We start from the raw sequence: 27,321 nt of genomic DNA, 5'->3' as shown, positions 1-27,321 counted from the left end.
AAGCATTAAAATTTTTTATATGCGATTTGAACATTTATACAGATATGTGCCGTCAGACTCCCTGGATTAAAATCATGACTCTTTCACTTACGCAATTTGAGGAAAATTTGGCTTTCATGGCTCTGTGCCTCAATTTTCTCACCTATAAAACGATTATGACCATGGTACTATCCCACAAGCTTGTAAGTTTTAAATGAGATAGTTGATGTAAAACTCTTAGCAAAAAATAAACTGTTACTCAGAACTACAATAGTCAATATATTTGCTACCGTATGCAGTGCTAAGGTATAAAAAGTATTTATATAAAAATATTAAAAGCGTGAGGCATACTTCTGTACTTTTTAGCTTGTCGATTTAAAGCCGAAAAGCTTAGGGTTTTTAAAAAATACGTTTTAGGCAACCTGCAGAATGGGAAAAGATATTTGCAAATGACATAGTAAACAAAGGGCTAGTATCCAAAATCTATAAAGAACTCATCAAACTCCACACCCGATAGGCAAATAATCCAGTGAAGAAATGGGCAGCAAACATGAATAGACACTTCTAAAGAAGACATCCGGATGGCCAACAGGCATGTGAAAAGATGCTCAACGTCGCTCCTCAATAGGAAAATACAAATCAAAAACACACTGAGATACCACCTCATGCTGGTTGGAGTGGCTAAAATGAACAAAACAGAAGACTATAGATGCTGGAGAGGATGTGGAGAAACGAGAACCCTCTTATACTGTTGGTGGGAATGCAAATTGGTGCAGCCACTCTGGAAAACAGTATGGAGGTTCCTCAAAAAATTAAAAATAGATCTACCCTATGACCCTGCAATAGCACTGCTAGGAATTTACCCAAGGGATACAGCAGTGCTGATGCATAGGGGCACATGGACCCCTATGTTTATAACAGCACTTTCAACAATAGCCAAATTATGGAAAGAGCTTAAATGTCCATCAACTGATGAGTCGATAAAAAAAAATTGTGGTTTATATACACAATGGAATACTACGTGGCAATGAGAAAGAATGAAATATGGCCCTTTGTAGCAACGTGGATGGAACTGGAGAGTGTGATGCTAAGTGAAATAAGCCATACAGAGAAAGACAGATACCATATGGTTTCACTCTTATGTGGAGCCTGAGAAATTTAACAGAAGACCAGGGGGGAGGGGAAGGAAAAAAAAAGGTTAGAGAGGGAGGGAGGCAAACCATATGAGACTCTTAAAGGCTGAGAACAAACTGAGAGTTGATGGGGGGTTGGAAGGAGGGGAGGGTGGGTGACGGGCATTAAGGAGGGCACCTGTTGGGATGAGCACTGGCTGTTGTATGGAAGCCAATGTGACAATAAATTTCACATTAAAAAAATACTAAAAAAGTAAAAAAACCTTTTTTTTGAAATATAACACACATAACAGAAAATGTGCACACATTGCGAATATAGAGCTTGATAATTTTGATTACGGTGAGAACACTTAACACAAGTTATACCCTCTTAGCAGATTTTCAGTTGTAACGATTATATCATTACAACATAAAAAATTAAAAAGAATAAGTCACTCATCAAGGTTCTACCCTGACATTGTATTGTCTCATTTTTAGGTTTAATAAATATATATATGAGACATATATATTTAGGTTTAATAAATATAAATATATATATATAAGTATATATATATTTATAAATATTTATATATATATTTATTTATTAATACGTGTATACATTTAACATCATAGAATTGTACCATTTTTACTTTTCTTCTCTTCACATAGCATTATACGGTAGATATTTTCCCCACTACTGCATGGCTTTCGTGGTGATCACTGTCCCCCATCGAGACATATACATCAGATTGATGAATGTTAGTTTGGGGGCAGAATGGCTCCAGATTATCCAGGAATCACCGCTTTGGAGAACACCATACCCAAGCACAGCCTGCATCAGGAGACTTGGTCAGATGTATGGATTTGCCCGGAATCTTTTGTTGGTCCCTTCTAACCCATTCTTTACCCAGAAGCTCAAGTGATCTTTTCAAAACACAGGGACTGAGTGTCCTTCAGGTAGAACCGTTAGGTGGCTTGCCATGGCTCTTAGGATGAGAGTCTTTAACATTTAGATGCTACCTCGCCTAGCCTCTGCTTCCATCCCCAGTTCAATCTCTGTGCTTCCATTTGTCAGTTCATGAACTATTAAAACACTAAAAAAAAAAAAAAAAACAAAAAAAACCCCAAAAAACCAAGCCCCAATCCTGTAAAGGGGGCACTGCTTGCTGAACAACGCAGCCTCCCTCTGATTATAAAAGGGAACTGATTGGTAGAGGCATACAACTCATTTATGTTGCAGCGAGGGTGGTTTTATCCATGTATTTTATTATGGGCCCAAGGACTCACTTACCCTGTAGCCATGGGTGGGATTACAGGAAGAGGTTGCCCCAGAGAACTTCCTGGATCTCTGATGCAATAGAGGCGTAGGAATGTCTAGCACAAGCCCAGCAAAGGCAAGACACTTTGACGGAGAAATTGCAAGTCTGTCTCCCAAATCCCTACCCTTCCCATCGCCCTGAAAACCCACGTGACTAAAAAGATAAGAGAAACGTCCAGACTTTAGAGGAATCTCAACTGGGCTTTGAAGGTTCAGACCTTGCCATATGCTAAAAGCTGTCATTGAATTTGACTGAAATATCAAGTAGGGTAACAACTTTCTTTACTTTTTGCCCAGTCTGTCTCATTGTGCACAGAGACGGGCAGATGGCCCCATGCATAGGTGCCTTTCAACATAAATAAAAGACTAAAGCAATCAGCTTGGAAAAGAAAATCCACTATCCTCTCTCTGAACTTTCATAGTCTGTCTGCTTTGAGACACTGTGTTTGGAACAGTTGTTGAACATAGTAGCTTTTCTGCTGCTCAAGTCATTCTTTCTGCTACGCCAAGACGCTTTTTACTACGAGGACTGTATTTAATAGCTAATTTTGTTCCTCAACAATTTTATTTTTTTTAACGTTTATTTTTATGTTTATTTTTGAGACAGAGAGAGACAGAGCATGAACGGGGGAGGGGCAGAGAGAGAGGGAGACACAGAATCAGAAGCAGGCTCCAGTCTCTGAGCCATCAGCCCAGAGCCCGATGCAGGGCTCGAACTCATGGACCGCGAGATCGTGACCTGAGCTGAAGTCGGACGCTTAACCGACTCAGCCACCCAGGCGTCCCTTCAATTTTATATTCTAACAAATTATGTCTGGGCACGAGCTCTGTGCGGGCTGAGAATATATTAAGACATAATAGCCGTGGTCCGGGAGCTTCTCTACTGGAGGAAGAGGGATAGGAGGAATATGAGAAATGATGGCGTTGGGGGATTTCTTGGAAAATCAGAGTGCAAAATTATTGAGAGTTTAATCTAGGAGTAATACATGTCTAACGATTCCAAGCGTGAATGAAGGGAGTTCTCTTTCTGGTGGTGTTACATCGATAGAGACATATTTACGACCTTCAGATAGAAACCCAAAACAGATTGCAACATACACTGAAGCCAAAGGTTCTTCCTTGTTGACTACACATGGCCAAGGCCAGAGGGTGAATGTCTTAAAGGACTACCAGGCATTTGCCTGGCATTCTCTAGAGTAATGATCACTTCTCTGTCATTTGGGGAAGGACACAGCAGGAACATTCCATTCTTCAACTCCTACAGGACACATGGCCTCGTGGACATTGTGGCCTGATTTAAAAAGAGCAGCAAACTCTGACCCCTTCTGCTAGGACACCTAATGATTAATGTTACACAAAAGTTGTTATTATCAGTGGTCACTAGTATGGTTTGAACGTCAACAGACATGTTATTACTGTGTTTATCAATCTGCTCAGTTTCTAAGATGGTTGTGTGTTTCTGACGGAAGACTGCCGGGCAGTGGGGTTTGTCCACCACTCGGCAGGGAGCACCTGGGGGGTGTCCAATTGGTTGAGTGTCCAATTCTTGACTTGGGCTCGGGTCATGATTCCAGGTTGTGGGATTGAGCCCCAAAGCGGGCTCCAAGCTGAACATCGAGCCTGCTTGGGATTCTCTCTCTCTCTCTGCCCCTTCCCAGCTTGCATCCTTGCTCTCTCTCTCTTAAATAAATAAATAAATAAATAAAACCATTTAGATCACTCAGCAAAGTTAAAAATATTTTCATCCAACATTAAAATTCTACGTGGTCTTTGAACGAGCAATTATGGTTCAAAGACATTTCCTGTAGGTATAAAGGGGTATTTGTATCAACACTCGAAATGATTTCTGTACAATATTTTTTGGAGCAATGTGGGTAATTGCAAAAGATCCTACTCCGTCTTCATGTCTGTTGGTAATGGATTTTCAAGTTGTCTATAATAATGTTCCAACATATATTAAGCGATCAAAGCAAAATGGGGAAGCATGTGGTACATTTAGGTGAAAAAAACAAATGAGTATCTACAGATCTACTTGGATAGGGATGTATGGTCCATAGAAGGTAGTCAAAACCACCACTGAGAGACGGTTGTCTTTGAAGGTGAGACCGTGCGACCAGGAGCTGGGGCGAGGGGAGAGACTTACTTTGTATTGCATTCCTTATTTTCACCTTTTGAGTTTTGTGCCTGCATGTGGTAGAATGGATTCTGTCCCAATTCTGCACCCCTGCATAATTGCATTATGTGTGCACTTTCTTTGTCATGTGATTTGCAGCCTCTCCTTGTAGGTGAAGCAGACCACCCCACCTGCTGGGGTCGGCCTTGGCCGTGTGATCTGCAGCTGCCAAAGGTATGTTAGCAGACGGGCAGCAGGTGGAGGTTGAACCGTGTTGGTGTGATGGTGGTGGTCCCCTTGTGCTCTTGGGACCTATCAGGTGAAGAACACGATCCCGTGTTCTTAGCTGCTAGTTCCAGAATGAACTGGCCTGTGGAGCAGACCAGGATCCAACCCACAGAGTTGAGCCAAGCCCAAGTGATCGCAGCTCAAAACCCAACCAGGCCACACGACTGTGAGCACGGAAAATAAATGTTCACTGTTGGGGCACCTGGGTGGCTCAGTCGGTTAAGCGTCCGACTTCGGCTGAGGTCATGATCTCACGGTTCATGGTTCAAGCCCCGCGTCGGGCTCTGTGCTGACAGCTCAGAGCCTGGAGCCTGCTTCGGATTCTGTGTCTCCCTCTCTGCCCCACCCCTGATCATGCTCTGTCTCTCTCTGTCTCAAAAAAAAAAAAAAAAATGTGCACAGCTATTCACGATTATTTGTTACACAGCATTATAGCAACAACCAAATAAGATAAATCCCATACAGGAACTCACTTAATTAACCTCTGCTTAACTAGATTACTATATCAACTGATGCCTTCTTTTCTCCCGTAGATGCCTGAACTAACATCCAATGACTCCTAAATGCTCATAACTAGTAGGCTGATTTGTTATAGCATCTTTCCACTCTTTCCAGTTGAACTGTATGCTTGCTGAGAGTTAGAGATTTGTTCTCAGACTTACTTATGCCTGTTCTGTTTGTTATAACAGTTTAATTGTTTAATGCATTTTGATTAATTTGGTTAAATGTGACTTCAAAAGACTGTATTGTTTGCATGAAGATTACATTTTACTCTTTGGAAGACCTCAATAAAAGTCACTAGCAACTGATAAAAATTCAATAGTCTACTCTTGGGAAATAAAAATCATACAAATATGGAAGGATTTGCATTTAACGTTGGGGTTCCCAAGTGGGGTGCCTAGGTGGCTCAGTTAAGTGTCTGACTTCAGCTCAGGTTATGATCGCATGGATCACGAGTTCAAGCCCCACGTGGGGCTCTGTGCTGATAGCTCAGAGCCTACAGCCTCCTTCGGATTCTGTGTCTCCCTCTCTCTTCCCCTCCCCCACTCACACTCTGTCTCTCTCTCTCTCTCTGTCTCTCAAAAATAAACAAACATTAAAAAACTCTAAAATAAAATAAAATTGCTTCCCAAGTGTTTTAAAATTGTCATTCCTTTTAAAAACACTAAAACTGAGGTTAAAAATCATGAATTATGGGGGCACCTGGGTGGCGCAGTCGGTTAAGTGTCCGACTTCAGCCAGGTCACGATCTCGCGGTCTGTGAGTTCGAGCCCCGCGTCAGGCTCTGGGCTGATGGCTCAGAGCCTGGAGCCTGTTTCCGATTCTGTGTCTCCCTCTCTCTCTGCCCCACCCCCGTTCATGCTCTGTCTCTCTCTGTCCCAAAAATAAATAAACGTTGAAAAAAAAATTAAAAAAAAATCATGAATTATGTATTATTTATTGAAGAATGATGATGTGGCATTTGACATCCCCAAAACCCTGATCCTACGTGCAAATATCAGTAACCTAATCTACATTTACCCATTTTAAGTTTAAATAAACTGTGGGAGGTATGCATGTGTATTATTTATTTAGGATTCCTTGAGGATCGTAAACAGTTTTATGTTAACGACATTATCATAGAAGGTCTGGAACTTTTGCAACTGAACTTCACGCTACTCTTGGAACTCTGTACTTAAACCTAGAATTAATGTCTGGCATCATTTAGAGAACGAAGGAGAGCAAGACTTAGAATATTCCTGTGCCTCCTTTGGGGCTTCTCAAATAGGTTTTCCGGAAGATGCTTTAAATGTCTCTTGTTAGCAGACAATAGTGTAAAGTCCACGTTGACAACGAAGTCACCGGTAGTGATCGGTTTAGCTTCTCTTTAGAGCAAAAGAAGAGAGAATTATTTCTCATGTGTTCTAACTTAAGAGTAATCAGGAATTCAGCTTATTTTACCTGCTCATTCCCAGTTTTGTCTCCCTCTCTTTTCATTCTTTGCTTGGAACGGTAAAATGCGCTCCCGGAATACTTAAATTTTGTTAGTTTTCCTAGTCCGCTGTTTCCTTTCATGCTTGATGTGGGCTGGGCCTTATCTCGTGGCTTGTTTACAGATGGCCATAATGAGTATGGCCCTAACGTATGGCCCTATGTCACCCCAAGTACATTCCCAAGTGGCTGCCTTTACAGAGATTTTCCTTCTGGGAAATTTTACTTTAAGAAAGAAAAAGTCCTCTTTGAACCACTCTCCCAAGTGTACAGTTAGCAGAGATGGAAAATCGGGCCTACCCTTGATGGAGGGGAAGGGATTTGGAGGGTGTGCGCATTTCTTAGAGAAAGAACAGGACGGTTGAAATAATTCTTGCTTGGATGCCAGCTAAGGGAGCATCTCGGCAACAGCAATGAGGCGAACGAGCCTGGAGAAGACTTTCCTGCTGATTAGTCTCTTTTCCAGAGCCTCTCACGGGCTTGCACGCAACTTTGAGCCCAGAAGTGCACGCATCAGGAGTATGACTTCATCAAGTCTATGATTTTCCTATACACACGCTGAGGAGCGTCGAGGCCCCAGATGAAATCAAAGTGGTTCCAATCGGGCAGCAGGTCGAAGTAACGGAGATTCCTGATCTGGGGGAGTATCCTGGCCACATCCTGGGGCGTTACAAGGACGTCATTGCCCCCAACCCACATAGCAGTAGGCACTCTCATGGTGGTCAAGTCATAGAGTGGGGGGCGGCTCTGGAAGAGACAGAAAGAGCATTCGTGACAGAAAGCTCCTCATGGCCACCACTGGGTTCAGATAAGCAGACAGGCTGCTCAGTGAGCATTTGCTACAATCATAGTTCTTTCAGGCTCTGGGAAGTAGAAATATTACCTGCAGTGGACCCTGTCTTCAAGGAGTGGGAAGGAACAAGGCAAGATAGGTACATAAGCATTTGCCTACAAAGTAGGGTATGTCAAAAGCCAAAAAATGGCAGGGAAGGTAAAGAAGAAATGACTTCTGACTGGGAGTTTCACAGAAAAATGAGTCATTTGAAATGACATTTGAGGGAGCGTTGGATTTTGACAGATAGGGTTGAAGGCGGGAGGGCTTTCTAGCAAGTGGCAAGAGTGCGTACTCCACGGTAAGGATGGTAAACTGTCCCGGGAACCCCAGGAAGAAAATACGTGAGTGGATGAGGTAGGAGACAGACAGTCAAGGTCCAGACTCCAGGCTAAGGTATCTTGACATCTTTCAGAAGTCGGGGGAAGTGAGGCAGGGTCACTTCTCAGAGCTCTGTCTTAAGATGACTGCATGGGCATCGTATGGGATGACCTTGAAGAAGGAATAGGCTGGCGGTAGGTCCTGAAACCATCTAGACAGGCAGTAGGGATGGTCCAGAGAAAGGGATAATGGAAGCCACGGGGATGATTAGATTCTCCAAGGGAGAAAGGAAGAGGGGTATGAAGAATCTTGGAAGAGGTTGACAGTTTGCGAGTGCGGGGAATGGCAAGTAGCCAGTGTAGATGGAGGACAACAATCAAAAAAGGAAGGAAGGGGCGCCTGGGTGGCTCAGTGGGTTAAGAAGCCGACTTCGGCTCAGGTCATGATCTCGTGGTTTGTGGGTTCGAGCCCCGCATCAGGCCCTTTGCTGATAGTGTGGAGTCTGTCAAAATAAATTAATTTTTAAAAAGGGGAGGAAAAACGCAAGAGCACTACGTTATTGAAGTCTACGTTGGGGCAGTGAATGGCAAGGAGGCTGTCGTGACTGACAGACCATGTAACCTGAAGGCAAGAACGGGCCATTGGATTTGGTAATGAAAAGCCACAGGCCACTTTACATAAAGTAGCCGTATAGAAAGATGAAGGCCCAAACTACATATCCCGGGGTTCAGGAGCGAGTGGAAGAGGGGAGGAAGTGGAAAAACTCAGCCTTTTTAAATATTAAAAAATGTTGGTTACAAACAGAGGGACGGATTAGTGAGCGATAGAATCGGTAGGTTGACAGAAGGTTGTTTGTTCATTTTCCAAAAGGAATAGCAGTTCACTGAAGACGACAGAAGGAGCCAGGAGGAAGAGGAGGTGGGGAGAGATGGGGTCAAGGGCACAAGCCCTCAGACTCGGGAAAGAAGAGGGCCTCCATTTTGGGAGAGAGGAGGGAAGAAGAGAATCAAGGGGACAGAGACATTTTAAGGTGGATAAGAGGGGCGTTAAGAAATTTCATTTATGGGGCGCCTGGGTGGCTCAGTCGGTTAAGCGTCCGACTTCGGCTCAGGTCATGATCTCGCGGTTCGTGGGTTCGAGCCCCACGTCGGGTTATGTGATGACAACTCAGAACCTGGAGTCTGCTTCTGAGTCTCTCTCTCTCTCTCTGTCCCTCCCCCACCTCTCAAAAATAAACATTAAAATTTTTTTTTAATTTAAAAAAAAAATTAAAAAAAAAAAAAGAAATTTCATGTATGTAGCCAATAAGTGTTAAGGGCCCAGGACATGCCCAATATCTTGCCAGGTGAGAAAACACCGGTGAACAAAACAGAAGGGAATCTCTGCCCTCACAGAGCTCACACGGGCTAATTCTCTTGTTCTCTATCAAACACAGTGCACACAGAGACTGCGCTGGGAATTTAAGAGGGCAAAGTGTTGAGACCAGAATATAATAAAAATTGATTTCAAATGGCCTAAAATCAGACACACATAAAACAGGATTGGCCTGAACTAAGGTAGGACCATCTATCGAACCGCTGAGAAATTCTAAGGACGTTGACGCTCTCCCATACTTAAGTCAGCACGTTGCACCCTTCAATCTTACAATTTTATTTGTTAATTTTGCCTCAATAAAGCTGAAAAAGAAAGAACTGTGACTAACAATGGTCTTAAGGGAGTGCGTGAGATTTTTGTTTCATTCTCTTACAAACAGAAACAATATATAAATATAACATGCTCATTAAAAATAATGGAAGTGGAAATATGTAAAATCCCAAATGGGAGCCTCCTTTATTCCTTCACATTTTTCCCCTTCATTCTACCTTTCTTCTCCTCTGTGAAGGTAATCTCTTTAACATTTGTTGGTGGGGTTTTTTTTTTTTTCCTGGCCCGATTCTAAGAATTTGCAAATATATGCATCTGTGACTATACATGGTCTGAGGGGCAGGGGAAAACTTCCGGGGTAGCAGAAATGTTTGGTATCTTGCTTGTGGCATGGTTACATGAATGAATGTATTTGTCAAAACTCACTGAATTGGAAAATCAGCGAATCTTATTGAATGTAAATCACGCCTTAATCAAGCTTAAAAAACAGTAAAAACATACATACCTCTCTTAGTCGTCTTAAGGTCTGGTAGAATAATTTCTCTAACAATTCAATCCATTAGTGAGAAACTGACTGGTCTAAGAAATAGCCTTAACTATATATCAGTCTGGGAAAACATTGGAAACATTTAATTTAGCGAAAGAAATGATGCCAAGAGGATTAATCCCAAGTACGGAGGGTTAAGCGGGTGTACAAATCGTAGTGTGAAAAGTCAGAGGGAAAAAAGATACCAAAGGCTCAAGTCTTCATGGGTAGATAATATTCCTTCAATGTTCTTGTGGGATCCTATTTTTTTCCTGTTGGTATCAGGAACTGGGTATTCATCTACTCTGTACATTTTCATAGATTTTTATAAAACAATTGCCATTAATATACAGTCAACAAAATTATGTTAAAGAAAACACCTCAGTAACATTGACTAGATCTTGCCGTTACTGTAAATGAAAAAGTAAGATTAAAAATTGTGTCAGGGGGAGTGCCTGGGTGGCTCAGTTGGAATAGCACCCGACTTTTGATCTTGGGGTCATGAGTTCGAGCCCCATGTGTGCTGCAGAGATGACTTAAATAAATAAAACTTTAAAAAATAGGTCTAGAAGCAGCGGTAGTGAGAAGATCGGAAAAAATGCAGTAAAATATTGACACGTCTAGTGTTCTCTGGGTGGAGGGATTACAAATTATTTGAATTCCTTAAGATATGCTTTTTTTATTTCTAGACTTTCTGCGATGAATGCATATTTAAATGAGACGTTTCTTAAAAAGCTCTATCAACGAGAATGCCACCAATGGCCAGGTAAGATTCTTTTCACTCTCTGATAATTTCTTTCTTTTTTTTTAGTGTTTATTTCTTTTTGAGAGAGAGAGAGAATGTGTGAGTGTACCTGTGCGCATGAACAGGGGAGGGGCAGAGAGAGGGAGAGACAGAGCGTGAGCAGAGGAGGGGTAGAGAGAGAGGGGGCAGAGGATCCAAAGTGGCTCTGTGCTGACAGCAGCGAGCCCAACGCGGGGCTCCAACTCACCAACCGCAAGATCATGACCTGAGCTGAAGTCGGAGGTTTAACCGACTGAGCCCCCCGGGCGCCCCTCTGATAATTTATTATAATTTCTCAAAAGCTGGCTTCTGGGGCAGTTCCGAGCAGCTCACCTGATTGTAATGATGCATGTTCTCAGCTTCGCTTCCCCAGTCATACGCCCTGAATTCATCTGATCGGTAAAGCTGAAATAAATGTGTTTTGGAAAAGTAATTCGAGTAAGAGCCACAACTGTTAACAGCAAGTCTTGGGAAACCACTAGGCACTGGTTAGAAAAAAAAGGCTCCTGGAGCACCAGAAGGATATAAATACATTTTCACTACTACAAGCACAAGGTCAACAGAAAGGGAACCAAGGATCTCCCTTGGTTTGAAGGAAGAACTCATGGAAAATCTACACCCCTCAGGGGGGCAGTCAAATCTCTGGGGGAAGGTTCGGTCTCCTCAAGCTTTCCCTGGCTACCTCTCGCTTCAGCTCAGGGTCTATTTTACAAGCTCCGATCTAAGATAGAGTTCACTTACGTCACCTACTTGCTCTCCACCATACCTTGCCCTGTCCTTTAAAATCGGGGGACTCAGGGGCACGTGGGTGGCTCAGTCGGTTAAGCATCCGACTTCGGCTCAGGTCACGATCTCACGGTTTGTGGGTTGGGGCCCCGCGTCAGGCTCTGTGATGACAACTCGGAGCCTGGAGCCTGCTTCGGATTCTGTGTCTCCCTCTCTCTCTGCCCCTCCCCCGCTCACACTTTGTCTCTCGCTCCCTCTCAAAAATAAACATTGAAAAAAAATTTTTTTTTAAAACCTGGGGAAATCAAACCAAAGACAGTGTCAAGGACAAAGCAGACACCGGCTTTGAAGCTTCTTAGGGTAGACCGGCTAGCCTTGTCCTTTCGGATGTAGTGAAATAAGCTTGGAATAGTTTTCCACGAAAAAGACGCTACCTGTTTTATATGCAGGATGTTCTGTATTGATGATCCAGTGGGAGCGTGTGACATATACACGTCCATTCGACTCTGAAGGGAAATAAAACACGGTACAGCAAAACTCACCCAATGAAATAAACTACACCGTCCAGAAGCCGAGAGCAATGGTGCTAAGAATTAGCAAATGAAAGCTGCGGTTTTGGAAATGACCAAGCGGGTAAGATAAATAAATCATGCCAGGCGCTTGAATGTGAGTAAACCCCGGGTTGCTTGGGAGCAAACTGCCATCAGCTTGGAAGCCGTGGGTTAATTGGCTGGTTTTAAAGTAGGAGAAGCAACAATGGTCATCACGGGGCAGTGTGCTTTAGGAAGGTGCTGTGTGCGTGTGCAGGGGTCACAGATCACGAGGCCGAAAAAACCTGGATTTCAGGAAGTAACTTTGTTCATTAGGAGCTTTGTGACTTCGGGCAAGTCATTTCACATTTCCGAGTTCCTGTATTTTCACCTAGTAAGTGAACGTACTAAACAATCCTACGTGCCAGCCTTTTGTGAGGATAAAAATAAAGTATCGCAAAAGAAAAGCAAAAAACAGTCGCTTCCCTAGGTGCTGTACTTTGGCCTTTGCAAAACAACAGAGAGATGAAAATTATAGAGCTACAATAGTAATTGTAATCCTATGTCCTAGAATACCGTATAATGAAAGCGATCAAGGGAACTATCAGAAATATTTACTTTTGGGGCGCCTGGGTGGCTCAGTCGGTTAAGCGCCCGACTTTGGCTCAGGTCATGATCTCACAGTTCCCGAGTTTGAGCCCCACCTCGGACCCTGTGCTGACCCCTTGGAGTCTGGAGCCTGCTTTGGATGCTCTGTCTCCCTCTCTCTCTCTCTCTGTCCCTCCCCCACTTGCGCTCTCTCTCTCAAAAATAAACACTTAAAAAAGTTAAAAAATACATCTACTTTTGAATAAGCAGGGTTTGAACAATGGTTCCCATTGTATTTCCGTTGGGCACAACTTAGCCTCTTGAATAGGGGTAGAGCGGGCTGGCAGAGACCAGCTATTTGAGAACTAGCCTCACTGGCCGCCATATGGAATTCAACCACATCAGTCCGCAAATGTAAACTCCTCCTTCTCCTCCTCCTTGAATTCTCCTACCAGGAAACAAAGAGTTGATGAAACAGGACTGTTCCTTTTCTGTGGGAAAGGGATTCGACCTCCATCCCATTGTGTCTTGTGCTTTCCAAGTGAAGTGAGGAGTTTTATCCGGGGCCAACAGCACCCAGCGAATGAAGGCACACAGGAGATAAATTCAATGCTTGGATGTACTTCTTTTCTCTTCTGGGATTATTATTATTATTATTATTTAGGGCCCAGGAGTGGTTGTAAAATGAAATGGACGATAGTAATGGTGGTTGAGAGTAAACAGGTGAACCCTCTACTCATGGTGGGACATCATCGTTTTCCTGTGTGTGACCAGGGATGGAAGGATGACACTGCCTATTCTTTTCCCCGTCTTCACAGTCGTGGTCCATTGAATACCTCATCTATGCTTAGCCAATCTTTGCCCTTATGCTTTAGAATATCGTATCAACCTTTGCCATGTAACAGATACATCAACGAGAGCCAAAGAAAAGCTGGAATTTCTTAGAGCATCCAATGGTCCCCTGATCATCATACATACCATGTTCATATTTTTCTTGTTGGCTCCAGCCCATAAGGACATAATTTCACTACATATCACCCATAATATCTTATTGTTGCAGATTTTGGTAGAAGGTGCCTTGCCCATCTTATCTTCTAAAAAGAAACCTTTGGTACCAAAAAAACGCTGTGAAAAGAAGAAAGAAGTATCCTTTCAAGAACCATTTGCAGACTCCTTGATGTTCCCCTCCATCCCCAGGAATGAGGATTCTCGGGAGATCTGTTTGTGTTTGTATTTGCTGTTTTTGCCAAGGAGACCAAGTCATCCGGGAAAAGAAACGACTCATGAATCCATCTCCCTCGAGGGAAGACTGTCTGCTCAACTCTGCCCAAATGTAGAAAACGTCCCAAACTGAACTGAGGTCAACACCCTTTGCAACAGACCTGTCAACCACACAAAAGGGAACTTACATCACTTGAGCTTACAGTAAACAACACAATAAAACCACTATGAAACCAGTCATTAGGGACTATGGAGATTCTTCCTTGTATTAGTTCACAATTGTTTTTTTTTCCATTCCCACCACTTCGCCCTAAACCAGGGCTTGATTTTATATAAAAATTACTATGAAACCTGAATTGGTCTCCTTGACTTCATTTTGGCCCAAATCCATTTTAGCCGACACCCCAATTTTGGCGAAACGTGATGCTTTTTGTGGTGTGAACTTTTTAGAGAATCGAAAAGCAAACAGAAAAAAAAAATCTTTGGATGGATAAAGTCCCAAATCCACATTGGGCACCAAACTGTTTTTTCAGCCCTTGGAAAATAACCAATAAATGTCTGAATGAATAATCGGGCTGTAGGACATTTGGGTTTGGGCATCTTAACAAACCTCCCCTATGAGAAAGGGCGTATTATTCAGGCTTATGTAACACACGATCCGAGATGGGATCCTCAGATACATTTCGGTGAAAACGAGCCTACCTTGATTACGGAATTTGGAAGTAGAAAAAAACTGGTAAAAATGCCCGTGGGATATTTGAATGAGACCACAGGACCCAAGGCAAAATTCATTTTGATTCTTTGTGCCAGTTCAGGCATGGTGCAAAAGGCTACAAACCCTAAGAGAACAGGAGACAAGACAATCTTGTAAAAATTAGAAATACCGAGGCAATGTCTGTACTAACAAAAGTAGGACTCTGCTTTGACGGGTTGTCTTTCTATTGCAACAGTCTTGCGGATGAATTGGGAAACTTCTGAGATGTTCTGCAAAGATAATCTGCCTTCAGTCCCTCTGCTGTCAAGTGTCCATTTTTCTCGGATCCTGAATAATGCACCTTGGTCGGGGAGAGCGAGGGGATAAGCTGTTGGAGCCGCCCCTGCCGAGGGGCCGGGGGCGTCTTCGCTCACACGCATGGGCTAAGTGCGGGCAATGCTGTCAATTTACCACCAGCTCTGAGATGCCAGGATGAGTCACAGAGCTTCCAGGAGCAAATAATTGGTTCATGGAAGGTGGAACAATCAGTTCTTTATGTAGTATCATTCAGTTATTCCACAATTTGTCTTTCTCACAGTGCAACCAGATTTCACTACTCCCAGTGCTTAACTGGATGCTTACCAGCCTCCAGAATCTTCCCTGCTTTCCCTCGGTCCACTGTGGTCCTGGGAGACCAGCAGTCTCCACCTGCTCTGATTTTCCTGCAACACTATAGCACCTGTTTCTAGTCCTCCCGGGACCCTGTCAGTGTGTGTGTGTGTGTGTGTGTGTGCGCACGCACGCGTGTCGCAAACGCATGGGGACACAGCCGTAGCAGAGAATTTTTTCCCCTGAAATTCTTATTGAAACACTGAAACCATCTTGGCCAAAAAAAGAACTGACTTTGTATTGATGGGCTGAGCAGCTGCTACAAAGACTGAAACGGGAATGCCGGTAGGGGGATACTTCTCCCCAGATCTTTGGAGATGTGCGGAGAGGAGTTTTTCCACGCTCACACTCACTAGTCTTGAGCTGGAGCCTGGGTTGCTAAACACCTTGCCAGGGACGGGCCCTTCTCACAGGCCAAAAATTGCTCTGCTGCAAGTGCTCCCTGGAAAAGAGCATGCCCTAAATGCAATGCAGAGCCCTGCTGATGGGATCCTTTGTTTTCTTTGCGGGTCAGACGGAAGAGCATCCCTACGTCCTGCCCACTTTTCTAGACCCCACTCGAGTCATTCCTTCTCCTTCCGGTCCTTCCACATGTCCTACACCCCACTGGGGGCTGTCAGACTGACCTGCTTCGAATCTGTGCTCTTTCTGCTAAGACACCCTGACCAAGGGTCCTCATCACAAGACCCTAAACATAGTCAATGCTCGCTAAGTGTGCGCTAGGATAGTGCAATTATTTGCCAGTTACTGGCAGGTTTTTTGTTTGTTTGTTTTGTTTTGTTTTTGTCTCATTAAAATTTTTTATGTCCTTTTAGAATACGTCCTGGGATGCTCACTGGCTGTTCCAAACGCATCAATATAAAGCACCAATAAATATACATCTGCTGTTGATGGTAATGGTGATAAGGAGACTATAAGATTATTATTACTTTTTTGCATAGTTTCACCCCAGCTAAAATATTGCATTCCACGTAATCTCTGAAAATGGAAAACATTAATGGAAGATCGCTAACAAATTGGCATTATTAATAGTATGGCTTCCTCTAAATTTTTACTTGGAACTGGATTTTTTATTTCTTTCTAAAAGATGTAGTAAATCATTAAGAAGTACATTTTCAGAGAGTAGGATCTTGGGCTTTTCAAAATTTTTCTACATAGTGCTTACATTTAATTGCGATGCCATAAACATTAAGTCACATGCTAAATGGGCCCAGTTGACGTATGCTTTTGTGTTTCAACTAAAAAAAAAGTGATCGTATGTTTTCAGTTTGTTCATATAGAGATAGAACCTCACCCTTTTACTATTTTTTAAAAATCCCATATGGGTTGTGAGGCAGGTATGATTGATACATATTTATCATTCTTCAGGGTTATTTCAAGGCATCAGGCTTTACTTTTTCAGCTCAGAGGGGACCTAGACGCTTAACTCTTTGGAAATACTTCTTTAGATTTGGGGCACATGGAAATTATATCACGGTTACAAATGTGCTATTGGGACCAGACATGGAGGAAAGATTTGTCCTACACACAGTCTCTGAAATTCAAGTTCACAACCACATAGGGCACTAGGATTTCACGTCCAGCACAGGACAGAAAATTAAGGGCAAATTCACAACCACTTAGGGCACTAGGTTAACACGTCCAGCACAGGACAGAGAATTAAAGGCATGATAAATGACAGTTACTCTGTTCCAGTTTAAAGGCGAACTCTCACAAGGCTCCGACCTTGTAAAACACGGACATTTGTAAACATACCTATTGTCGTGCCAAGGGAGTGTCCAATGAAATACAGCTTCTCCTGACCAGTTTTATTTACAATGAAGTCTATTATTCCTGGAAGATCGTATTTGGCCATTTCATCAAAACTGCAAAATAAAACAGGGGCTTATAAACACTCGCTCCTAAGTTTAAGACGCAGAGCACCTGCTCACTTAGTTTTTATACACAGAATTCTGTGCCGTTCACTCACTTGCCTTGCATTTCATTATTTATCCAGTCACGTGCAGGCTGTTGGAGCCTTGTTGGCTGCATTTCTATGCGTTACTTTTAACGGGGCTGATTTCAAGACTTGTGTGTGCTGTCTGACGGTCAGCCCTTTCTCCCCTTCATCCCCTTCCCTTTTCCATCTGGTTTTTCTGCCTCTACTTCAAACATCCCCAGGGCGCTTGCAAGATTCATGCCCAGCTTTGGAAACAGAAGTGGTTGCAAATCACGACTCTGGCTGAGTAACTTTTGATGAATTACTTAAATGCTCTGAGCTTCAGGTTCCTCATCTGGGAAAGCAATATAATGCCAGGGATGTAGCAAGGCTGCTAAAGGTCGTCTTGTAGTAAACAAGCTCCACCTTCCCGACCAAGGGCCACGGACACAAAATATTATCCTGATGTTTGCCCCTGCCCCAAATTTACTCTCTCCTTCCTGTATTCTTCCCCTGCCAGTGGGTGCTGACCATTTCATTCGTGTGCTAGGAATGCACTTTCTGTTCTGGCAGCTGGCTTGCAAACCAGCAGGGAGGTTAGCCTTGGGAAGTCTCTTGCAGGCATCAACCTGTCCTCTGATGCCCGCAGAGAACACTTTCCCTAAAAGAAGCAGGCAGCGTATTAGACCATTGTTCTCCATTGTCCATTGGCAAGGTTTTAAAGACCTCCTATTGGGTCTGTCCTGAAAATGGTATTTAATACCGTCTCAACCAGAGTTTCTGTAAATAAAATCGGGTACTGGTACACATCATCTCTGCAAAACTGAGTGACCGTCTGAAGGGAAAGACCTGTATTCATAGCGTCGGAATGCACATAAGCTTCTCGAGGGCCAGTACTTTGCTTACCGTTGAGCGCTCAGGGCCCCGAACTATGCAGAGACACTCCGCAAACATTGGTTGAATGAGTGTGTGCACCAGTCCTAGAAATGTCCTGAGCTGCCCCTCGAGACATGCTTATAATGTACAGTATTGGACAGAACTGGATGTTAAAATGATCCTGGGAAACTGATGTAACTTGCTTGTGGGAGAATCAGTGGAAACCAAACACCTTGCTATTTCTCTGCTTTGAGATGTTAGTAGAAGCTACACGGAACCACGTGACTCCCAATGTGACAGATTATTATTAATATCACCCACACTATTATATTCAAAGCAATGGTCCCAAAGTCTCTTCATGATTTTTCTTAGATACCGTTTACCTAAAGGCCCAGAATTTTTCTTCAGTCACTGAGAGCGTCTTGTGTCTTCTTGACCAAGTGTTCCCCCGACTGTTTCCCATCCAGACATCGTAACCTGCATCTGCTAGGAGGAATCCAAGGCTGCCATTGGCATAATTCTCAAGCCAAGAGGCATTGTCTGCAAACAAAGCGTGTTGCAGGTACACAACTGGCCGGGGACCTGGAAGGAGGCAGGAAGAGAGAGAGAGGAGAGAGAGAATAACTTCTGATACGTAGACCATCTCAGGAACATGACAGAAACACACACATGCCCAGAAAAAAGCAAAAACCTAATCAGCATTCGCCTTTCCCTTTCATATAGAGCGTTTGGTTAACATGGTGTAAGTTTCTTGAGCACATGCATTGCACCTAGTGGTATGTTGACAGATGGCCACGGATGAGCTTGTTAAATTCTCACAACAACTCCATAAAATAGCTACTATTTTAAGGATCCTCATTTTCCAGAGGAGGAGACGCAGCTTTAGAAGGTACTTAGGTGACTTTCCCAAGGGGCCACCCAATTAACGGGGTGCAGAGCCAGGACTCAAGCCCGGTTCTGTTTCACAACCAAGTGGGTGCTTGTAACGGTGCTCACTGCTCCATGAACTCACTTTTGCGTATCTCCTGGGTCTGGCTGGCGGAGACGTGAAAATGATCATGCTTGATGGTGTTCTGTGCCTCTTCGGGGGAGGAGGGGGAAGCATCTGGCTCCTTGCCAAGCTTCTAGCCAAACCCCCCGCCTCTGCCTACTGGAGAGCATTTGAAAACCCAAATACAATACAACCAGCTCAACACCCCTCTGACAACAACCGAATTCCTGAGGGAGAAGATCTTCAGGGTGGAAGGTTCCAAAAAGGCACCATCATTCAATGGGTAAGAGCACATGCTCTCTGGAGCCAGGCTGGATTTGAATTCTGATTCCATCACTTGCTATTTGTGTGACCTCGAGAACCTGCTTTGCCTTATCATCTGTAAAATGATAACCATGAATAGTACTGGCCTCATACGGATGCTGAGAGCTTTATCTGATCTAAATTAATGTAAAGCTTTCAGAATAATACACTTAATAGATGGCTCTTAATTCCAAATCTTCCCCAAATCCTCCCTCCTTAAGTAAAACCTTTCCTGGAGAAATCCTCTCCTTTTATGCTTCCTGGCCATCTCCCCCCCGTCCCCCCCCCCCCCCCAACTTGGGCTGGTATTGAAAGGAAATGAAGATTAATAGAAGACGCAGGATGCCGTGTTAATGTGAATTTCAGATGAATGATAAAAAAAACGTTTTGTATAAGTACATCCTAAAGTGGAACTTGTATGAGAAACCGATCTGTCATTGATCTGAAACTCACCTTTCACAGGGTGTGTCCTATTTTATCTGGTAACCCTACCTAGCCCCACTCCCAGTTTTCATTCCAAAACCCTAGAATTACACCTTTCTTTGTTAGAGGCAGAGGAAGTTAAACAGGGTGATGTTAGTTGCCCCTGAATGTGACTGGCAGGAGAGCCCGTGCAGCAATCTGAGTAAACGGCCTTGCCCTGGAGCCTCCCCAGATACTTTGCTCAGTCTTCCCTCTTTCTCATCCCAAGATCTGCAGTTATGTGTCCCTATTTAAAGAATAATTCCTCTGCTTTTGCACGGCTGGCTCTTTATTGCAGAATTCAGACCTTCCTAACACCATGTTCTTTCATTCCACAAAACTTCTGTCCCTCAAATCAAAACATAGGTGAATGTTCCAGTTTTCCTTCCTGGAAAAAAAGTTGCAGATATGTCACGATCATTTAACTTGATTTTTCCCCCCTGTAGCCTACAGAGAAAGGCCTGTTGATCTTTGCAGGGGCAGGAGAGACTTCACGCAACCCAGTCAACCTCACACAGCCCAGCAAACCTCTTTCCAGCAGCCAGGAAATCTGCTTTCCTGGGATGTAACAATTTTCCGCATGAGAGATCAGTAATGAACCAGCGAAATGCACGCTTTGCCTTTGCATTTACACCCCTGCCCACAAGCCAAGTCGGCCGCCTTCAACAAGATCAGTCTTGCCCTTTGTATTTTTAGCTTCTTGCCTGGCTTCAGAGAATGGGAAAAAGAATGAGGCTCCCTGTTGACTATTTCAAGACTCATCCAGTTTTGACAAACCAGCCATTCCGTTAAAGGAAAGCCAGCAGTCAATGTTAGTCATTTGCTGTCCTCCTTTGCAAGAGAGACACATCTCATACCTGTGCTTCTATCATCTCTTCGCCCGTGGGGGATTCTATTGATGCTGAGGATGTACCCGTCTTGAGTGGTGACTTCATACTCTTCACTGGGGTAGCCATTATAGGTGATGATCTCGCTCTGTCCGGTGAAAATACAGGTATTAGCTCAACATCTTCTCCAGAGGTCATCAGAAGAAACTAGAACAAAGAATCTGGTGTGTGTTTATTGGAGTGAGTGATCTGAAATCTGTAGCCCCGGGTAACTGTAGGGTTAATTTACTATGTAAAGTCTTGATAACGAATAAGCAGACTATTAGAAAAGGTCTACTATTGGCAAATCTGGGGGTGAGTGGTTGGGTGGAGATATTATTTAGTACCGACCCATTCTTCTTTTTTTTTTTTAATATGAAATGTATTGTCAAATTGGTTTCCTTACAACACCAGTGCTCATCCCAACAGGTGCCCTCCTCATTCTTCTGACAAAACTATGTTCTCAAGCCGATTCTCCAGACCCCTCTTGGTTTAAAGATAATAAAACCACAGTCTACTAGAAGGCTTTCATATCTATTATCCAAATGGCTTAAAATATAAATTCTTAATGTTTTAAAAATGTAATTTCAAGAGAGGAGGTTGCCTACAAACATGAGTTTGCTTTACGTGACTAGAGAGTATTATTTATTCAGTCAGAAGAAAACATCAGCCTAGCTTGACTCAGAGAAATGTTAAAATCACCTATGGTTTTTTTTTTTTCCATCTGTTTCCTTCTCTAAGATTTTTCTGCTATCACAAGACCTTTGCTAATCTCACAACCCACGCATCAGCCTTATGTGATGTCTTTCGGAACCTCGCACGACTTACAATATTCATCCACACTTCAGGATTCGCTTCATTTTCCAAATTAAAGAAGCTACCAGCATTTAAAGTTCCACAGAGCAAACAGGTTGTTGTGAAAAACAGCCACATCGTGGGAATGCCTGACATAAGACATTTAATAATCACAGATTAATCTTATACATCAACGTTGATGAAGGGATGAAAACAATGCCCTGGTGAAAACCGAAAGACGAGCGTCCTAGAAACACCGAGAAAGCATGGGAGGGAGCCAACACAGTAAGCTACCTCTGAGCATGTGAATCCATTGCTCACATGGACACTGCTATGACCCGGTCCAGTTCTTGAAGGAAATTTAATTTAGTATGGAGGCTTATTTCTTGGTTTTCTTTTACTCAAAGTTTTTCAATTATGTCATTCAGTCTCTGCTCACCTTCCAGTTGCCGGATACCTGAAGACACCAAGGACAGGTGTCTAAGCCACAGCCAAGTGGAAAGTGCCCCTATTCTCTACCCCAACCGGCTTCCCAGAAGACAGACAAGAGCAATGAGCAGAGAACCTGACTGTCAGTTTCCAGGGAAGGGATTATTTGCCTTGGGGACACCCAGAGGGGAAGGTAGCGAGTTGAAATGTGTTATCTCTTCCTTGGCACGGCTTCAAAGCATTTCTTCCAAGGCAGCCCGACCTCGCTGCGGTGCAGAGGGCTCGTCCTATACGAGCTGCAGCCCATGGTCCGAGATTGGGATCCAGCCTCACAACGGACAAGATTTCTGACCTTGGGCAACTGATTTAACAGCTTTCTCTCTTGGTTTCCTTGTGGGCAAAATGAAGATAATGACGTAACGTCCCTCACAGGGTTACAGGAAGGATTAAGTGACCTACCGTGCAGTAAGTGTGTGTAAGCCCTTTCACTATTTTTCCTAATCTGAGCATGAGCCAGAAAGGAACATCAGAGAGCTTTTACTGGAACAAATTAATGACTGACTTCTAGAAATTGAGAGCTTCCTTCTGAAGTTAATAGCTTTCCATACATTTGCTGTCCGGTTGAAGACAATCTTCCACCTGCAAACGTTATGTATTTTTAAAGGTTTTTAAACCTAGCGGGAGCTAATGTCTACTCAGTGCTGAGCTCGTGTGGAGAATAGCTCTACATGCCTCATGTATGTTATTTAAATCTCAAAGAAACTCCATGAAGTAGGTTCAATCATCCTCACCTTAACAGTGAAGGAAACCAAGGCTTAGAGAGAGATTTTAGATCTGTCTAAGGTCACAGAGCCAACAGGTGACAGAGGGGGACCAGGAAGGCCGGCCAACTGCCAGTAGCACCCTTACATCTGAGAACCATTCCCGACCCACCTCCCGGTTGTGATTCGTCTTGATCTTACCTACTTAAGGAAGCTTCCCCTGCTCCCGAAGACTCCGTGCCGATTAGGAACCTCCGGACTTCTGCATGTGACATCAGGCTGAAGAATGAGATGTAGTTGCAGTGACAGTTAGAAGCTGGAGAGAGGAGAGACCGGAAGCCCATGGAAATGAGGAAACCCTGCACTAAGGCACCACCCAGGGCGTCTTCCCCACGCCCCAAATGTCATGATTCGCTTGTAGATTGGGAAATAGTGGTCTGCACGATGCCAAATAACCAGTTTGACTGAATCCTTCATGTTTCCACTGAGTGTCTGCCACGGCAGGGAGGGTTCGGCAACAGTTTCAAAGTCTTGCATGAGATGGGGAAGTAGGATGTACTGATCATCCTAATGGCCAAAACCAGGCATAACAAGGCCTACCTTTCCAATGCCATAGTGTTTCTGTCGGGGTCACGGGAAGCCATGTGTGTAAAAGCACTGATGTCAACCATGCAGCGTGGAGGGATGCGATTGATTGTGGCTAAGTTGTGGCAGTGAGACCATCCAGACTCCAGGCCCTGGACCCCGGGCGGAACCCAGTACTAGCACTGTGCCAGAGGAAACTGACCATCGTGGGTGCTGAACCACAGACCACGCCCCTTTACTTGAAACAAAGGGGAAGCGCACCTCGGTGGCTCAGTCTGTTGAGCGTCTGACTCTTGGCTTCCGCTCAGGTCGTGATCTTCTGGTTCGTGAGTTCGAGCCCCATACTGGGCTTGCACTGACATTGCAGAGCCTGCTTGGGATTCTCTCTCTCTCCCTCTCTCTCTCTGCCCCTCCCCCGTCCACTCTCTCTCTCTAAATACACAAATAAAATTTTATAAAATTATAAATAAAAAAAGTAGAAGCAGACGCCAGAGGAGAAGGAAGGGAATTTAGCTCTACACCCCACCTGGAACAATAGTGGAGGCCATGTGCATCAATTTTCTGTCCCACTCTGTCTTCTGTACGCCTGTAGGACCCTAGCAGCCACCGAATCTCTCGGGGACAAGAAGCAGGAAGAAAGCTACCTCCTCCCTGGCACAATCCGGTAATTTCAGTTCTTAGTTTGGACTCATTCTCCAATTATCTCAGAAACAAAGATATTATTTGTGTGTATCCAAACCCTAAGATCTTCTCCACTGGAATGGGAAATTTCATGCCAACCACACGAGTGTAAATTCAAAGATAGCACTCAGTTTATTGGAAGAGGTGGAAGGATTATGGACCCTTCAACCTCCTCCCGCCTTTGAGGAAGGACACCCCCCTCCCCCCCCTCCCCTGCCTCCCGGTTCTTGATGGCCCAATGGCAGAGGTGTGCGGGCTTGCTGGGAAACGCTCAGGGCTTCTGACTTGAGAAAAGCGCTTCTAACAGAACTTTAGTGGACTCGGGAGAGTCCTAGGAAGCACAATGTTCATACTGTTAATGTTGATTCATGGTCATGGCTCCATGTGGAAATAGCATGGATGGAGTTAAACGTCTCAGGCCTTTACAGGTTGTAGCCCAGCACAAATACAAAATAATAGTGCCTACTCTCTAGAAGCTCAAATTTTCCCTGCCTTTTTTTTTTTTTTTGTCCATAATTTTAGATGCTATTAGAACTGGAACGTGATCTTGGGCAAAATGTAGATTGAGGGCAACCTTTCTGAAGCTCTGTGGTATTTCTGATATCTTGATCCAAAGATCATATCGCAGTCTGAGCAAATTAAAAAAAAATTACTTTAACGTTTATTTATATATTAAAAAAGTAATGTTTATTTTTTGAGAGAGATATATATAGAGAGAGACAGAAAAAGACAGAGCACAAGTGGAGGAGGGGCAGAGAGAGAGGGAGCCCAGAATCCAAAGCAGGCTCCAGGCTCTGAACTGTCGGCACAGAGCCCAACACGGGGCTCGAATCCACGAACCACGAGATCATGACCTGAGCCAAAGTCGGACGCTTAACCAACTGAGCCATCCAGGTGCCCCATGAGCAATTTTTTAAATGATGGCTGCTGGTTCAAATATCCAGATAGCTAAAAATATGCTGTTGAGCATAGAACATAGGTCCTGGAATCTTGGTGTCTATTTGTGAAAATAATTATTATTTTCCATCCGATGTTCTCATTCAAAATACATTTTCTATTACGTCACATCTTTTGTTTGTTTGTTTGTTTGCTTGTTTCTCCCCCAAGGCTGGTTTTTCATAATACATAAATTTGTATCAAAGGGGTATAGTTTTCCCCTGAAAACAACTGGAGGTTAAAAATATTAGGTTGTAACTAACAAGATACAAAATAGAAGCTAATGAGAATTTTGGAAAAATAAATGATTTGAAACTTTTGCCCAGGAATAAAAAACTATGCATGGGGCACCTGGGTGGCTCAGTTGATTAAGCCTCTGAATTTTGGTTTCAGCTCAGGTCATGATCTCATGGTTTGTGAATCTGAGCCCCACGTAGGGCTCTGCACTGACAGTGTGGAACCTGCTTGGGATTCTCTTTCTCCCCTCTCTCTGCCCCTACCCCGATTGCTCTCTCTCTCTCTCTCTCTCTCTCTCTCTCTCTCTCAAACCAAACAAAACAAAACAAAACAAAAAAAACTTAAATTTCTTTTCCAAAAGACTTTTCATGAACAGGAACACAGAATTTATTGCTTGCTCACTGGATAATTTATCTAATTCATTATACATCTTAAAATTCAAATAAGGCTCAATAAAGCTGCACACACACACACAGTGTGATTGATTAGTACACTTTGGCTTTAGGAAAGGCACTTTAAATTACGTGTAGCAATTTTATTTCTTCACCCAGAAAGCAAAGTGGGCCATGCTCATAACATCTGTAAGATACAATGCTGTTTCTGAGATCGTCTGTGAGACTAAAGCAGGTTGTCGTAAATGCTGCTGTCCGTGAATCTCCATGTCACCTCCACTAGACTACACCCACCTTCACACACCGCGTGGTGACAGTAAAGATACAGAAGAGAGAAAAGGCAAATAAAATCTAAAATGCGCAAAGGAAAGACCGCTTCCATTTAAAGAGACATTATTACCAAAAGCGCAGGTCTGGGATGACATCCCCGTCCCCAGAGAGGCAGGATCAGGACTGTGTTCGTGGCAAAGGTCAAAGCTTTGTGAGGATGGAGAGGAGGGGCCATGCCATCTAATAGGAGGAGATTTATAGCATCTGATCCTCCAAGTAGGTTTACCTGCCCAGCTAGCTGCTTACTTAATGTGCAGAACTTATGTATGGTATTCTCTACAGGTCATTTTGTACTTGAATTCTTGTAGGAGGTATGTCCCAGCGGAGGTGCTTTTTTAAACACACACACACACACACACACACACACAGCACTTGGCCAAAAAATTCAAGCTGACTCTAGTTTGAGATACAGTCTCATCAGTTTGTGGAGGTGAACGAATGGAATGTGCAGTAAGCGTAACGTTGGTTGTTTTGATACATGGTCCTATTTCTTTTCTGAGTTAGCTTTTTATTGCTTTAAACTGCTGTCGAATCACCTTCAAATCTCCCCAGCACCCCTGAGAATGGGTTGATGGCTTTTAGCATCACAGGATCTTGATTTCATCCCTCCCCTCATCACCACCAGCATCAAACATAGTCTCCGGGCGAGTGAATTAATGAATGGATGGATGAATCTGGAAGTCCAGAGAACATTGCTTAGTTACCCAGGAAAACTAATATTATTGTTATCCATAAAAAGAGTGAACTCTTGATTATTTATTGAATATTTACTTCGCATCAGGCATCTTACCTTGTTACTCTACCAGCCTGGCTGTAAATTCTGCTGGATCTCTTTGCTTTAAAAGCGTATTACAGTATGCTGCAAAGGACATTTTTCTTAATATTATTATATGGTAAATTTCATAAGAGAGCAAGCTCATAGGGAAAGTCAATCTTGCTTTGTTTTTGTACTAAGTTGGAATAATGCCACCATTAGTTATAGATTGCTGCACATACTGACACAGTAAAAAACTGCTACTGATATTCCTTTTTCTGCCTCCAATTTCTCCTTAAATCTACCCATTAGTGCACAGTCTGGTATCTTTCACGCAATCTCTCTTCTCAACCTTATAAATGCAGAATTATTCAAGTTTTTTCCTACGAATAACCAGATTTCTTAGGCCATAATAACCTCTTGTCTCTAAGCCAGCACTTTCCGATAGAAACATGATGCAAACTACACATATCATTTAAAGTTTCTTGGGGCGCCTGGGTGGCTCAGTTGGTTAAGCGGCCGACTTCGGCTCAGGTCATGATCTCACGGTCCGTGGGTTCGAGCCCCGCGTCAGGCTCTGTGCTGAAAGCTCAGAGCCTGGAGCCTGTTTCAGATTCTGTGTCTCCCTCTCTCTGACCCTCCCCCATTCATGCTCTGTCTCAAAAATAAATAAATGTTAAAAAAAATTT

The 27,321-nt window shown here is 43.5% G+C and overlaps 1 protein-coding gene across 2 annotated transcripts; it reads right to left on the bottom strand.

Moving 5' to 3' along the window:
* Positions 1–6,363: 6,363 nt before the first annotated feature.
* LIPN (lipase family member N) lies at positions 6,364–27,091 on the bottom strand. 2 transcript variants are annotated; one of them, XM_043598021.1, is made up of 11 exons: positions 25,949–27,091; positions 22,919–22,996; positions 21,561–21,676; positions 20,724–20,841; positions 18,494–18,692; positions 17,072–17,181; positions 14,656–14,792; positions 13,711–13,857; positions 12,049–12,120; positions 11,222–11,293; positions 6,364–7,528 (listed from the first exon to the last, which is right to left on the bottom strand). In XM_043598021.1, exons 3-11 carry the CDS (start codon positions 21,663–21,665, stop codon positions 7,295–7,297), a joined length of 1,194 nt encoding a protein of 397 aa, XP_043453956.1. In that variant the 5' UTR covers positions 21,666–21,676; positions 22,919–22,996; positions 25,949–27,091; the 3' UTR covers positions 6,364–7,294. The 2 variants fall into 2 exon arrangements, with proteins under 2 accessions (XP_043453956.1, XP_043453955.1); XM_043598020.1 differs by lacking the exon at positions 25,949–27,091 and having other exon boundaries at positions 22,919–23,590.
* Between the last annotated feature and the right edge of the window lie 230 nt (positions 27,092–27,321).

The sequence above is a fragment of the Prionailurus bengalensis genome, chromosome D2 (genome assembly GCF_016509475.1).
Source record: "Prionailurus bengalensis isolate Pbe53 chromosome D2, Fcat_Pben_1.1_paternal_pri, whole genome shotgun sequence".
NCBI lineage: Eukaryota > Metazoa > Chordata > Mammalia > Carnivora > Felidae > Prionailurus > Prionailurus bengalensis.
This window is presented reverse-complemented; position numbering and strand designations above follow the sequence as displayed.